The sequence below is a fragment of the Bison bison genome, unplaced genomic scaffold, assembly GCF_000754665.1.
Source record: "Bison bison bison isolate TAMUID 2011002044 unplaced genomic scaffold, Bison_UMD1.0 scf7180017864066, whole genome shotgun sequence".
In the NCBI taxonomy this organism is placed as follows: Eukaryota; Metazoa; Chordata; class Mammalia; order Artiodactyla; family Bovidae; genus Bison; species Bison bison.
In genome coordinates this window covers 5,544,163-5,560,239 of record NW_011494638.1, presented here as the reverse complement: position 1 = coordinate 5,560,239, position 16,077 = coordinate 5,544,163, and the positions used below count along the sequence as shown (strand labels likewise).

The following is a 16,077-nucleotide window of genomic DNA, read 5'->3' as shown; positions in this document are numbered from 1 at the left end:
TCTTGACTGTCTGAGGCACCAGGAAAACGTAGTTACTTTCTGTTCACCCTTCAGATTCCATCCTCATTTTGCTCAAGGAAGCTTCCCCTCCGTCCCTCCATTTCAAAGCGCTTATCACAATACACATATTTATACATGTGTCTATCACTCCCACTCTTTTCCATTTTATCCCCACAACCCAGCACAGTGCTTGGCACAAATGAAATGCTCAATGACTATGGATGAACTACTTATCGATAGAGAGTCCACAACTGTATCAACAATCCATTCCCAACGGTGAGGACATGATGCTGACTGCTGGTCGTCAAACCTTCTGAGTTATTTATGTCTTGACCTCTGGTCACTCTTCGTCCAAATGGGAAACAGGCAAGCAAGGCCAGGATGAGGCTTTTTACTTCTTCTCCTCCTGATTAAGGAAATGGCAACTCACTCCAGTACCCTTGCCTGGAAAATCCCACGGACAGAGGAGCCTGGTGGGCTACAGTCCATGGGCTCACAAAGAGTCGGACACAATTGAGCGACTTCACTTTTACTTTCCTCCTGATTAAGTTGCCACACTTGCTTTTCACACCACATGTGAATTCACTGTGATTTTTTGGGTCATCCGAGTGCACAGGGTGACCTGAAAGTCCTGCTTCCATCTCCTCTTTCCCAGGAGCTGCAGGAATACATCCAAAGCAGGGATGCAGGGGGTGTGGGTTTGATCCCTGGTCGGGGACCTAAAATACCACATGCTACAAGGTGTAGGCAAAAAAAAAATTCTTTTTCATTTTTTAAATTAGCAATAAATAAAAGGAGTTGGGCACATAGCCAGCAGGTTCAAGACGGGCTACTGCCAGAAACTCTCAGAGAGGTACTGGGAAAGGAAGTGTCGTTCTCATGTCTAATCCTTAAGTATTTTGTACAGAAAAGACTAGGAGGGTGTCAAGTTGCAGAACGATGTGCTGGTTCTCTCCTGACGGCTGCCATTGAAGGCAGTAAGCCTTTCATGATCTCCTACGGGCATGGGCCTCAACCACAGCACCCGTAACTTCATCGTCCTCTTTTTTGCACATTTTCTCCCCACAAGAGTCTATAAGATCTTTGAAGTGAGAAAGATGGCTGGCCTGACTTGTGTTCTCAGTGAGGGACAGTGGTAAAACACATGCAAATATCTGACGGGAAATGAATGGGCGTGTCGGGGACTCTGACTCTGTCTTCTACACCCACAGCAAGTGACTGTGGCAGCTCAGGTCAAACACCAGAAGCGAAGTGCCAGGATGTCCTTATTGTTCACCAAGACTCATAAGAGGCTTACCAGGACCCATGTGCAGAGCCTCCCTCTGCACAGGTCTGGGGCTTTGACGGACGGTTCAAAGCAAACATCCCAGGATGCCACAGCAAGCCTCCTGTTTAGCTACTTTTAATCAGGACAGAATGCAGAAGAGTGATATAATTATTAAGAGCCAGTTCAGGGGAGGGGGAAACTAGAGAAAGGGGAAAAAAAAAAAAGGAAAAGGAGAAGAACTTTTTTAACCTTGACTCTTTCCCATTTTACTTTTGTTGATGAAGGGTTCTGATTCACTCTAGGCCCATTAGGAAAGAGACATTTTCCTTTCCCTGCGCGCTGATTACAAACCTGCTGCATCCCCCAACATCTCTGCATCTTTGCATCCCCTACTCTCAACAGCTGTCCTTCAGAGTAAGTTGATTATGTGATGTGAAAGAGCTAAGGAAATATGGATTTCTACAGTTTCCCTCGCTAACCTGGCTCCCCCTTGGAGAAGACAGAAATGAGATTTTACACTGAATTAGCCTTCTCTTAAGGGAGGCAATTACATTGATCCTGAGATTAGCACTGGTTTTACCATCTGACCCTCTATTGACCTCAAGCTTTGAAAAGAAATTGTTCACAGACTGGTAGGAAAGAGGGAAGGAAAACTCCAGATGTGCTGTGGGGAAGACGCACATATTCGTTTTTATAAGTTTGAGTGACATTTCCAAATCATTGAGTGAAACATAAACATAAGGCCATAATCGAAGGGCAGTTTGGAGAGGGGGGAAAAAAGTTTCAACATTACTGAATTTGAATAAAATTTCTCTAAGGGTTAAAGAATATAAAATGTGGGCATAACATTAGAAAGAAATTATAGTATAAAGAGCAGAACACTATAAAAGCACACAGACTCAACACATAAGTATGTAATATACAACCCTGTAAAGCAACTATACTCTGATTTTAAAAAACAAATAATTTTAATTGATAATACACATATTCCCTGATTTCATTCTGATGGTCCTACAGAAGGAATTTAGGTACAACTGTATTACCTTTCTCTTTTTAATTTTTTTTTTTAACTGGAAGATTTGGGGGATTATAATACTATGCAATTCTTTCAAAATATTCAGAAGCATTTAGTTTTAACCTGCAGGAGTACATCAACTTTTAGTTTACCATTTTTCCTCAACAACAACAAAAATGTATGTAATACAAAAACAGGCTGCTTTTAGAAATTTCTCAAATGTATCATTAATTAAGCCAAATACAATGCTTTTCCCCTTGCTTTTCTATTTCCAGACTTGGCTGCTTGTCTTCAAGTCCCTGCATCTACATCCTCCTTTTTCTCCTCCACTCCTAAGCCCATCTTCTCTGTCCAGTCACAGCCCCCAAGCAGTGTCCCCTTCCCTCGTAGATTCCTCATCATCCCGCCCAGCAACAGGGCTGCCCTGCTTCTCACTACCCAGCTTCCCCTAAAGGCCCCACTGGAAACTTCCTATTCCTGGAAAGGCCTCCTTCCAAGTACCCAGGACCTGGCTTGGTCTCTCTTTCCTCCCTCACCCGTCATCATGCCCACTGTGGGGTCTCTCCTGTCAGCCCTGACCTGAGGCTCATTCCTCCTCATGCCTTACTTCTCATTCTTCCAACTGCTAATCTCTCTGACTTCTTGGTCACACCTCTACAGAACCATGCCCCCATTAGATCCCTAATAAAAAACAAAGTGCTCCCTTACCACTTAAAATCTACTCATCTGGGACTTCCCTGGTGGCTCAGTCATAAAGAATCTGCCTGCCAACACAGGGGACATGGGTTCGATCCCTGGTCCGGGAAGATTTCTTATGCTGCAGAGCCACTAAGCCCACGCACCCTAGAGTCTGTGCTCTGCAACAAGAGAAGCCATGGCAGTGAGAAGACTGCACACAGCAATCAAGAGTAGCCCCCTCTCTCTGCAACGAAAGAAAGCCTAGGCAGCCATGAAGAATCCAGCACAGCCAAAATAGAGAAAAAGAAAGAAAACCTACTCATCTGTCATGGCATTAGGGTATTCAAGCAGTCCTCACAATTTCAATCCACCTCATCTTTTATATTTTAAATTTTTTGTGTTGTTCTTTTAAAAAAACATTACTACAAAAGAATCCAACATTTTTTATAAAAAATTTCAAACATTAACAAAGCAGAGAAAAGTGAAAGCGAAAGTGGCTCAGTCGTGTCACTCTTTGCAACCTCATGGACTATACAGTCCATGGAATTCTCCAGGCCAGAATACTGGAGTGGGTAGCCTTTCCCTTCTCCAGGGGATCTTCCCAACCTAGGGACTGAACCCAAGTAGACAGAACAGTATAATTAACTGAGTCATCACCAAATTTTAACACTTATCATCACATAGCTAATCCTGCTTCAACCATACCCCTACTCATTTTCTCCCCCCAGTGAATTATTTTAAGGCAAATTCCATAAAACAACACAGAAACAGACTTACAAATACAGAGAACAAGCTAGTGGTTATAAGGGGGAGAGGCAAGAGGATATTAAGAGGTACAGACTACTATGTATAAAATAAGTAAGCTATAAGGATACATTATACAGCACAGGGAATACACCCTGTATTTATGCTGCTGTTGCTGCTAAGTCGCTTCAGTTGTGTCTGACTCTGTGCGACCCCATAGACGGCAGCCCACCAGGCTCCCTCATCCCTGGGATCCTCTAGGCAAGAACACTGGAGTGGGTTGCCATTTCCTGAAAGTGAAAGGTCAAAGTGAAGTCGGTCAGTCGTGTCCGAATCTTAGCGACCCCATGGACTGCAGCCTACCAGGCTCCTCTGTCCATGGGATTTTCCAGGCAAGAGTACTGGAGTAGGGTGCCATTGCCTGTATTTATAGTTATTTTAAACGGCATAGATCTATAAAAACATTGAATCACTATCTTGTACACTTCAAACTAATAGTATATATCAACTAAAATTAAAAAAATAAAACAAAAACAAAGCAGATTCCAGATAGCCTTCTATTTCAGCCATAAATAATATTAGGTTGGCCAAAAAATTTGTTTGGAGATTTCTGTAAGCTGTCACAGATAAACCAGAACAAACTTGGTGGCCAACCCAATACTTTAGTTTCTTTAAAAGATAAAGACTTTGAAAAACAATAACACTGTTTCACCCCTAAACATTCTGTTTATATTATTTCTTACTATCAGTAAATACAGAGATAGTGTTTAAATGCCCCCAATGATTTCTTTTTTATTTTTTTGGTTTTTTATAATTGGTTTGTTTGAAATGAGCGTCAAACACAGTTCATGCCTTAGATCAGTGTCTCTGACTCTTAAAACTCTCTTTTTGTGTCTAACCACTTAACTTCAAGGATTCCCTTGCAGCTCAGATGGTTAGAAATCTGCCTGCAGTGCAAGAGACCCAGGTTCAATTCCTGGGTTGGTAAGACGCCCTGGAGTGACAACCCACTCCAGTATTCTTGCCTGGAAAATCCCATGGTCGGAGGAGCCTGGTGGGCTACAGTCCATGGGATCACAGAGTTGGACACGACAAACGGCAAACACTGTAACTCCACTTCACCTTAACTTCTCTTGCTCCACAAGGCTCCAGCCCAGACACACATCTCACGTTCCCACCCAACAAGGTGTTCTTTATGTTGTACTTGGTTCCCCGGTGTCCTCAGCCCCCAGGCTCACACGTCCAAATCCCCCTCACCTCTCACAGCTCCCTCCATGAAATCTTTCCTGGTTGCCACCAACACAAGCCATCTCCTATAGCACTTCATTTCTACTTCATTTGGGGCATTTACTCTTTCCAGGTCTGTAACCAGCAATACCAGGCCCCCAGAAACTCTTAAGGTCCAAAAACCAAGCAGGGAAGTTGGTAGAGGAGCTGGAATTTGACCTGAGTCTCTGAGAAATTTCTAGTCTCTGAGAAATCTGAAAACACTGACCACTGACTATACTTCTTTTGCTCAAGAACTGGGGACAAGAAGAGGGTAAGGATTAAAATAAGATGCTAACAGCTGTGGAAAGTCTTCATTTCACTCCCAGATGACAGTCACACACTGACTGCCCATTTCTGCATGTGGATCCCAGCCACTGCCACAAACTCAAGGAGACAGAGAGGACATTTCCCTTTCAAAACTGGAAAGAGTGTAAAAGAGTATAAAAGAACACAACATTAAAAAAAGAAGTATGTTATGAAACAACATTTAAAAGTCCTCAACAGTCCTTTTAAAGACTGCATGATAGAATCCTCTAGCAACGTGAAGAACCCCTCCTTCTGTGGGGAGGAAACTGAAGCAGCTTACCTAATGCCCCCAACCACGTTCACTCTGCTGTACAAGGACATCCCCCCGGACCCCCCGCAAAGCCCCCAGCACCAGGGAGCTCATGAATTCTCTTCTGCTGAGCAATCAATCTGTTCTTAAAAAGGTGTGGTTCTCTGGGTCTACAAAAACCACTTTTACAGAGTATCTGTTTGGAATACCTGTAAAACATTCTTAATATAATGTGATGGTTTTCACCAAATGTTCTAGAAATTTAAAACTTTTAGTGCTCAAGCTCTGGCGAGGATGAAGTATTTGCTATCTGACAATGATAAAATAGCACTTTAGGAATTTTTGGCCCTGGGGCAGTGGCAAAAATTTTAAAACTGATGCCAGGAGGTTGGGCTGCCTCCTAAGGCTTACCAAGGAAATAAGCTTTCTAAAATAATGCAGTTCCTTAACAAAATGTCAGCTTTTAATCACAGTAGTGGATGAGTCCCTCCCAAGACAGGGAAAGTCTAAAGGCTGGTATATAAATTTAAGAAACACTTTACAAAATTAAAAAATTATATTTAGTTCTCTCTCTTCCGAGTAGTTAATATAACACTACTAAAATCCTATTATATAGTACCCACATATACATAATGTAACAAAAAGGCAGCATCTGTCCATTACAGTGCTAATTTTTTTTTTCCATTAAATATGATCCTGCCACATTTGTTCAGCAAACACCTTCAGAAGCAAAAGCTAATGAGGTGTAAAAACACAATCATGATCCTCTTTAAGAAACCGCAGGGAAATGCAAAAGCAAGGCAGAGAAATTCAGAGAGAAACAGTAGTTTCCTAAAAGATCTCCCACATCATCACTGGAGAAAATTTAACCAGAACCACACGCAAGGGACTGAAAATCCAGTTATGAGAGGAACTGATCCTCCACTTTCATTCATCAGACACTGCAGAGATGTGATCATGCATCAGACACTGTGTGAGGGACACGGACAAGAGGACAAAAGTCACACACTGTCAGCTTGCAGATGGCCTGTATTTGGTCTGTGTGATCCTTTTTTGTTAATGTGAAGCAGTGCTTAAAAGCCAGGAGCCTAAATCTTTACAGATTATCTCATTCCCATACAACAAAGATACTTCCTCACCTACCATCATTCCCTTCCCTGCTTATAACGTGTGACAGCAAAGGACCTAGAAGCTTCCAATAAAGTCTCCTGCATCCTATGTGTGCTGTAGGTTTAATTTTCCTTAGAGTCAAAACACCACAAACCTGCCAAATATCATTCTCAACTACCCTTCAATGAATAAGCCATGTTAACTCAAGCTTTGATGTCAGGTCTGAAGATAATAAAGACGTGCTGGGTCCAAAGGAAAATCATTTTACTCAGCAGCCTGTTGGCGTGTTCCCCAAAAAGCAGCACCACATACAGGCCAAGAGCAAGGACACCAGGCTGCTGCACAGAAAGAAAATGAGATGGAAAAAACAGATATGTCCCTGCAAAGCACTGAAAATTAAATCAGTTTCATTTTTCTCCCTCAAACGAAATCAAATCTCAAAAAGTTAAGACAGGCAAATGAACAAGAGGCTTTTTTCTTAAACTACCTCAGTTACAATAAACCCGAACTATTTTTCCCAAACATTTTACTGTTACACAAACAAATCCATTTTTTACTTCTTGTCATCTGCAATTACTGTGCTGTAATTGAAGATCAGTGAATCACTATGGAGTGTAGGGGAGAAAGGACTGACCAGCCCTGAGCTGTTACTGTAATCACCACAGAATAAACAATATCAAGAGTTCTTTCTTCATCATCTTTAACCTATATATGGCAGAGAACATAAAAAATTTACACTATGTAATTCCCCTCTTTCCCTAAAGATGGCATGACATTTCAAAACATTTTCCCCTTCATTTCCCCCTTTTCATAATCAGCCAATTCAAGGCCCACACCAAAGACCTCAAAATAATTTAGAATCCATTTGTAGGAGCCAAGAATTCAATTAAGAGAAAAATTATCTTACAAAGGTTTGGGCAATTCAGCTCATTAACCCTCTTGTAACTGTGCTAAGAAAAGAACTTGAATCCTCTAACAAAAGGCTTCACAAGTCAGAAAGAACAGAGTGGGGTGGGGGGAAGGATGCCAGAAACACAGGTCCTGTCTGCAATCCTGCCCCATCAGCAAGGGCAGCAATGCCCTAGGAATCCTGGAAGGGTTCTTCTGGGCCTCTATATCTCACCACGTGCCAGAGATTTTAAGCAGTGTCCTTAAATTTTTTATTTATGGACTTAAGGGTGGTCAACAGCATAACTGCTGAGTTTACTGTTTGGGAACAGGGTCCGGATCAACAGGACTTCCCTGGTGGCTCAGATGGTAAAGAATCTGCCTGCAGTGCAGGAGAATCCAGGTTCAATCCCTGGGTCAGGAAGATCCCCTGGAGAAGGGAATGGCTACCCACTCCAGTATTCTTGCCTGGAGAATCCCATGGACAGAGGAGCCTGGTGGGCTACAGTCCATGGAGCTTCAGAGAGTCAGACACAACTGAGTGACAAACACTTTCACTTTTCATCTTCTGGATCAATGATGGGATGAAACTGAGTTTCACTCTGTCATGAAAAGGAAGGCCAACAATGGACACAGGTTTGAGCGAGGTGGTCCTGGGCCTCCTCTGTGCCCTGCCTGCCCCCTCTGGCCAGGACCCACCTTAGTGGCCTCCTCCACGCTCTCCCGCAGGGCCAGCAGCTCAGCGTCATACTGCTCCTTCAACTTGTCCATCTCCCGGTCGTGGCTGGAAACCTCTTCCTTCAGGGCTCCCTTTAGCGCAGTGAGTTCACGCTCCCGCTTCCTCAAGAGGTCTTCCTGCTCCTCTTTGGCAATGAGCAGATGCTGAAGGTCCTGCTTTGCCTGCAGGAGCTCCTGCAGAGAGAACACACGAGTGGGGAGGTGAGGATACAAGCGTTCTGTTGAGCGGCCAGGCGCCTCCACCTCGGCCCCCGCACTCACGGTCACACCCTCACCAGACCTCCCTATTCTCTCCCCCGCATGCTACATACTGGCTTAGCCCCTGTCCTCTCTTTCTCTTCCCCTTCTCACAAGCCACCGTATCCCTTGATTCCACTATCTTAGCTTTCCTGAGATTTAATTTGAGGGAGAAAAGGGAAACTGGTTCCGTTCTCGATGCTCTGAGGTGCAAGGCCTGTGTTTTCCATCTCACTTCACTTCAGTGCAATGGTCTGCAGTCCCTGCTAGTGGCCTTCACGAGCTATTGCTTCATTGGTGGGGGCAGGTGGGGGGCACTTGCAGACTTGCTGGCCTCTTACTCCACCCCTGGAACCCTGAACCCACAGCCCAAGTCCTCAGGATGCCTCGGTTCCATTCTGAGCCCGCAGCCCAAGTCCTCAGGATGCCTCTGCTCCATTCTGAGCAGGTATAACAGTCACACATTCCCCACCTTCCCTGCCTCATAACCTCACTGCTCACAAGCAAAGTCACCAAACTGGGGCAGCAAGTTCCACTACCAGTGGCATCACCTCAACATAACTGTGTCCTGCCTAAGCTGGGCACTCCTCTCAGGTCATCATTCCTTATCAGACCTGCTCCGCAACCCTCAAGCTCAGGCTCCCCCTGCTCCACAGACGTCCCTACTGTGCACTCAGCCAGGACTTGGGCTTGACCACCTAGCTCCTCTGCATGCCAGGCCTCCTCCCTGCCCCAAGCCACTTCACAGACAGCCAGCTTCCTCCTCACCAGCCTGCTCCAAGTCTTTACTGATCAGTCGTCTTTTTTTTTTTTTCTTGTCATTTTGTTCCTTTCTGTTTCCTTGCATCTATGTCCTTTTCCTCAGGGGACAAGAATCCTCTCAGTCAAGGGCAAAAACAAACAAAACACACACATAAAAAACCAAGCTTTCCACCAAACTTTCGAAAGTATAATTTCTACTCACTGTGTGTACTTCTTGATCACCCTTAATCTCTTGCAAATGGCTTTTGCTCCTACTCTACTACCCCTGTTCCCTCCAAGGTTGGCCTCTTCATCTCAACATCCAAAGGCCTTTGCTCAGTCTTCACTTTTCTTTACTCTCCTTTGATCCTCTTTGGGGCTTTCCAGCTGGCTCAGTGGTAAAGAACACACCTGCCAGTCCAGAAGACACAGGTTTAATCCCTGGATTGGGAAGATGCCCTGGAGGAGGAAATGGCAACCCATTCCTGTATTCTTGCAGGAAAATCCCATGGACAGAGGAACCTGGAGGGCCACAGTCCATGGGGCCACAAAGAATCAGACATGACTGAGCAGCTGAGCTCACACAAGCTTTGATCCTCTGTACTCGTACCCTTAGAATTCTCTTTCCCCTGCAGTTCAAAGATACTACATGCTCCTGTTTTCTTCCCTTGGGCCACTTTTTCTGTGACAATCTTTTCTGGCTTTTCCCTCCCTCTTCCTAAAAAGCTAAGATGATCCCTAAGAATGTGACTTCACATTCTTCATTCTTTTTTGGCAAGTTCACCTAGTTTTGTTTTGTTTTCCAACTATTAATTCTACATAAATAACTCCCAAACCTTTACCTCCAACTCTTATCTGAGTTCAGACCTGCAAGACTCGGCCATGTGGATGTCCCTCAGGCACCTACGGAGGCTTATGTCTCTCAGTGGATTCATCAAGTCCCTTCCTCTCTTCTCCCTTTGTTCATTACTCTCAGGGACATCAGCACCTGCTCGGGAGCTCACAGGCTAGGGAGCTTGGCAACGACCTTGATCCCTCTCATCCTTGTCCCTCGTGACTAAATAGTTCTGTAACATCTTAGACCCTTTCCTTCCCCTCTCCAGGGTTAGGCTCTCCTCACCTCCGGCCCAGGTGGTTTGCACGAGCCACCCAACAGCTCCCCCACTCCAATTTCTCACCTGCAGTCTATGCCATCATCCACAAGGTATCTTCTGTCAGGGGGATCCTTCACCCATCTTGGTCCCATCTGTCTCTGTCTTTCAGAAAACCTCTCAAGACTCAGACACTGTATGACCTACTCCAAGAAGTCTTCCTTGAATCCCCTTCCTGAATACCCAACCTCATTTTAGCTGTGCTTCTCACAGTACTTAATACTTTTACTCTACAATCCTTATATCTAGATTCTATTTGCTTGTCTCTCTCAGCTGGTAAAGAATCCGCCTGCAATGCAGGAGACCCCAGTTTGGTTCCTGGGTGAGGAAGATCCACTGGAGAAGGGATGGGCTACCCACTCCAGTATTCTTGGGCTTCCCTTGTGGCTCAGCTGGTAAAGAATCCACCCACAATGCAGGAGACCCTGGTTCAATTCCTGGGTCAGGAAGATCCCCTGGAGAAGGGAAAGGCTACTCACTCCAGTATTCTGACCTGGAGAATTTCCATGGACTGTATAGTCCGTGAGGTTGCAGAGAGTCAGACACTATTAAGCGACTTTCACTTTCACTCACAAGATTATCCATTTCTTGAAAAGAAAACACATCTGATTTATATTTTTGATGGGTGGATCAGTGATTGCTGGGAACAGGCCTGTTCTGGGCATATATTAGCATGGGCAGTACAGCAAGAGTCTGGAGATGTCAGAATTCTAAACTCATCCATTCCTTCACTGGTAGTTCATGGGTAAATACACATCCTGTCCTCTTGGAGCTCCTGTAGAACTGGAGGAAGGGCTGTCACCTGAGAACTGAGGTCTCAACAGAGAAAACTATTTTGCATTCAAGACGTGGGTCACTGATGAGGGGGTGACACTATTTGTATCAATTTAAGAATAACTGACAATGGAATTTCCTTCCTTTGCTTTAGGGCAGGGGTCTCCAACCCCCAGGTCACAGACCGATGCTGGTCTGTGGCCTGTTAGGAAGCAGGCTGCACAGCAGGAGGAGGTGAGCAATGGGAAAAAGCTTCATTTGTATTTACAGCTGCTCCCCATCACTGGCACTGTGACCTCAGCTCCGCCTCCTGTCAGATCAGCAGTGGCATTAGATTCTCATAGGAACATGAGCCCTACTGTAAACTGTGCGTGTGAGGGATCTAGGTTGTACACTCCCTATGAGAATCTAATGCCTGGTGATCTGAGGTGCAGCTGAAGCGGTGATGCTAAGCACTGGGGAGCAGCTGCAAATACACATTATTAGCAGAGAAATTTGACTGCACAGAGACCGTAATAAATCTACTGCCTGCAAACTCATATCAAATCTCCCAGATGGGCCATCTAGTTGCAGGAAAACGAGCTCAGGGCTCCCATTGATACTGCATTATGGTGAGTTGTATAATTATTATAAATTATATCACAAAGTACCAACAATAGAAATAAAGTGCACAATAAACATAATGCACTTGAATCAACCCCCCAACCTTGCCCTGGTCTGTGGAAAAACTGTCTTCCACAAAACCAGTCGTGAAAAAGGTTGAGGACCATTGCTCTAGGGCATGTACATACATTAAATCAGGGGAAAGTGAAAGTTGCTCAGTCGTGTCCAACTCTTTGCAACCCCAAGGAATTCTCCAGGCCAGAATACTGGGGTGGGTATCCAATCCCTTCTCCAGCGGATCTTCTCAACCTTGGAATTGAACCAGGGTCTCCTGCATTTCAGGCAGATTCTTTACCAGCTGAACTACCAGGGAAGCCGCATTAAAGCAGGGGAGCCTCTGCAATTCCAGGGCGGAGCTGCACTGCACAGACTAAGACTTAGTTCCTCAAGAATCTAGCTAGCAGGCATTAATAAGCTCAGAAGAAACTTACAGAGAATCATCCAGGTAACTAGAGCAACTCTGACTCTTCCAAAGCACCAAACACAAAACACATAAGCAAATTTTATGAAAATATACCCCATTCTGCTATTTATCTAAGGAGATGCCTGTGGCTTCCCCTGTCCAGTTCAGGGCTATTAGAAACACCTCCACACACACACACATCACTGTTGCTATTGGCAACCCCTCTAGGTCTTCCTGGAGCCTCCTGCCAGCTTCTTCACAGCAGCCCTTGTGAGCCTACTCCTGTTTCCTGCCCTTACTCTCACACATTTCTCAATTGTTCTGACGATAACGCAGTTCCTCTTCCCACACTTATCTTTTCCAGGATATATCTGTGTTTCATGTTGCCTTTTGTGTACTGCCACCAATGCATGTCAAGAAACTAAGTTTTTATGGTCAATTCTACACCAACACACTGTTATCTGTAACTGGGGGCTGCTGCTTAAATGGACTCTGCTGTACAAATCCAATCAGATTACACCTCACCGTATCACTGAGTAGCACTTGAAGCTTTCCAGGGTAGAGACCAAAAGGCACAGAGAAATTTCAAAAACTTCATCACCTCTGAGGCTTTACTGTCAATTATATCAAGCCAAAGAAGTAGGAGAAAACATATTGCTGCTTTCTGGTCACTCAGTCGTGTCTGATTCTTTGCGACCCCAAGGACTGTAGCCCGCCAGCCTCCTCTGTCCATGCGATTTCCCAGGCCAAGAATACTGGAGTGGGTTGCCATTTCCTTCTCCAGGGAATCTTCCAGACCCAGGGATCAAACCCACGTCTCCTGCATTGGCAGGCGAATTCTTTACCACTGAGCCACCAATGATACAAGAGTAAAACATATAAATCTCAAAATATATGCAAACGTCCACCAGAGATGCACATGCCAGTCTGCAGACTCCCATCAAAGAAAACAGAGGAAAACTCTGGGTACGCAGAATCAGCCCTTTCAAAACCTATACACATCCAGGCTAGCTTCACATGAAGCCACAAGAGATAAAGACCTAGTATAGATGTATATTTGGGAGTGGATGGGGAGGAGTAGAGGGGTTAGGCTAAAAAGACTAACTATTTGTACTAACTACATAATAAGAATTATGCTAAGCACTTCTAAGAATCATAGGAGATGAATACTATTGTTCTTATTAATTAAAAAAAGAACTGGAGTTCTGAGATGCTATTAATAACATGCCTAAGATCACCTAGCATATAAGTGATAGAGCCAAGATGAGACCCAGACTGGATAACAATGCTGGTTCCCTTCACTGTACAGCCTCTGCAGGCCTGACAACAAAACTACATGCTCCAGAGAGGCTGAGGAGCAAGCGGTGTGGCTGTGCTCTGTCTCTCGGATGCAAGTGAAAAGGGTACTGGATTCAGTTGGAAGTGCCTAGAAGGAGGTCTACCTGTTTGAACTGAAGCAAAGAAACCTGCCCAGAACCTGAAAAGACAACAAGGAAAGTTGAGAAGAAAAGGAAGCATGCTCTGGGAGCTGGCTGTTTACAGCAACAGGCCAGAGGTGGTCCTGACAGGAGGGCCACAGAAAGACACAGACCAGAACATCCAGAGCCACTCACAGGTCCACAGAACATCTTCACAGACCACCTACCCATAGGTATTCCATGTCAACAGGAGAAAAAACGCTGATCTAGACCCTTTGCACAAAAGCTTCCACAGAAGCCCTTGCTCACTGAAAAGACAAGTAAAGGTCATATATCAAAACTACAGCTGACAATCCAAAAATCAAACATAAAAGAAAGAAAAGAAATGGAAATTCCATGACAGTCCAGTGGTTAGGACTCCTTGCTTCCACTGCAGGGAGCACGGGTTTGATCCCCAGTCAGGAAACTAAGCTCTCACATGCTACATGGTGTGCCCTCCCCTCAAAAAAACGTACAGCTGACAAAGAATTACGTCATTTTTTCCACAGAAAGATGGCCTAGAAATTGTAACACAGCTGGTGAGAATCATCATTTTCTTTACTGTGTATAATATTCAGTAACATCACTTTAAAATAAGCTTATACTTACGTTAGAGATGTTATTTCTGAGCAGCAGTCTACCCCTAAACCAACAAGATTTCATAACCAGAATATTTTACTGATACCTAAGTACTTGCATCTTGGTAAAGGTCAGGGATAAAACACCATTGGGCTTCCCTGGTGGCTCAGACGGTACAGTGTCTGTCTACAATGTGAGAGACCTGGGTTCGAGCCCTGGGTTGGGAAGATCCCCTGGAGAAGGAAATGGCAATCCACTTTAGTACTCTTGCCTGGAAAATCCCATGGACAGAGAAGCCTGGTAGGCTACAGTCTATGGGGTCGCTAAGAGTTGGACACGACTGAGGACTTCACTTACTTACCAAAACAAAGGGAAACATACTCAGGGTCAAAGAAATGACTGACTACTTGAGCTATAATTATTTTTGTATCTTAAATTTTAAAAGAAATTCAAAACCATCAGTTGGTTACTTAAGAATAACACAGTCATTCTATTCTTGGTCAATTAATATCTGGCTTATCCTAAGAGAATAGGCATTTTCTACTGTCTTCCTTTCTTCTTTCTTTCCTTTAATCTTTTTTTTTTTTAATAATGATTCTATCCTCTTTTCATACTGACTCCATATAGAGGCCCAATGTCATTTAACAGAATGTACAATATTAAAAGATATTTCCTGAAAAATCTTGTTCATTATGCAGGCCTCACAAAATACAGGGCCTTCAAGCATTTCCAAGCATTCAAAAGCAGAAGCGTTTAATGTTCGCTGAGTTTAAGAGTCTATTCTAAGCTAAGTCCAGTGGAAAAGTTGGCTACAACTGTAATCTGTTATCAGATTCCCCCTGGCTACTTTTTATTAAGATATGAAGAATAAACTGAAAGTGATGAGGAGATGGGGTCTATTTAATTTGATATAAAAACCATAGATCATTTTTTAAATGTCACTGACATATCAAAGGAAATTGATAAAAATAGTGAGGACAATTTTCCAGATGGAAAGAAACCCATTTTGGCACAGAGAAGCTCACTGTGTCCAAACTTATTGTGCAGAAAGGCAGCGGTAGAAGATATAGCTCCCATTACAAGAAAGAGGCAAATAACCAGAAAGCCAGCAACACCAGGAACATTTTTAAGAAAAGATGTGCTCTGTTTCCCTTTCCTGGGAGTCTCATTACTAGCCTCCACCTGAAAACACATCACCAAAACGGAAGCTCACATCACAGTTGCTGTGCACCACGTGTAGCCATTTGTTAGTCACTCAGTCGTATACGACTCTTTGTGACCCCATGGACTGCAGCCCACCAGGCTCCTCTGTCCACGGGATTTCCCAGGCAAGAATACTGGAGTGGGCTGCCATTCCTTCTTCCAGTGGACAACTTGTCAGAACTGTTTACTTTGACCCATCCATCTTAGGTGGCCCTGCATGGCATGGCTCGTAGCTTCACTGAGTTATGCAAGCTTCTTCACCATGACAAGGCTGTGATCCATGAAGGGGATATGATAATAGTATTGTAGTTATAAGAAAATTATCTAACGATTTAAATGCATGTTGAACAGCTTAGGGGTGCAATGTGGTATTATCTGTAAATTCCCTTGAAAAAGTTCATTAAGATGAATAGATAGATGAATTTTTAAAAAACAAACAAAGTTGAACGGCCGGACAGAAGAAAAAATGGAGTAAATACGGAAACATGCGGACAACTGTTGGATTTGGACTGGGACTCCATGTGAGTTAACACGTGATGCTCTCACAAAAGGGAACCATATTCACCAGCAGAACAAGCAGCACACAACAGACAACGGCTCCCCA

General features: G+C 44.1%; 1 protein-coding gene across 1 annotated transcript in view; it reads right to left on the bottom strand.

The window, feature by feature from the left end:
• The window catches only part of CGNL1 (cingulin-like 1), a 168,798-nt gene that overhangs the window by 78,715 nt on the left and 74,006 nt on the right, over nt 1-16,077 (bottom strand). Inside the window, 1 exon segment of the mRNA XM_010836806.1 lies at nt 8,227-8,442. Coding sequence (XP_010835108.1) covers nt 8,227-8,442 — 216 coding nt within the window.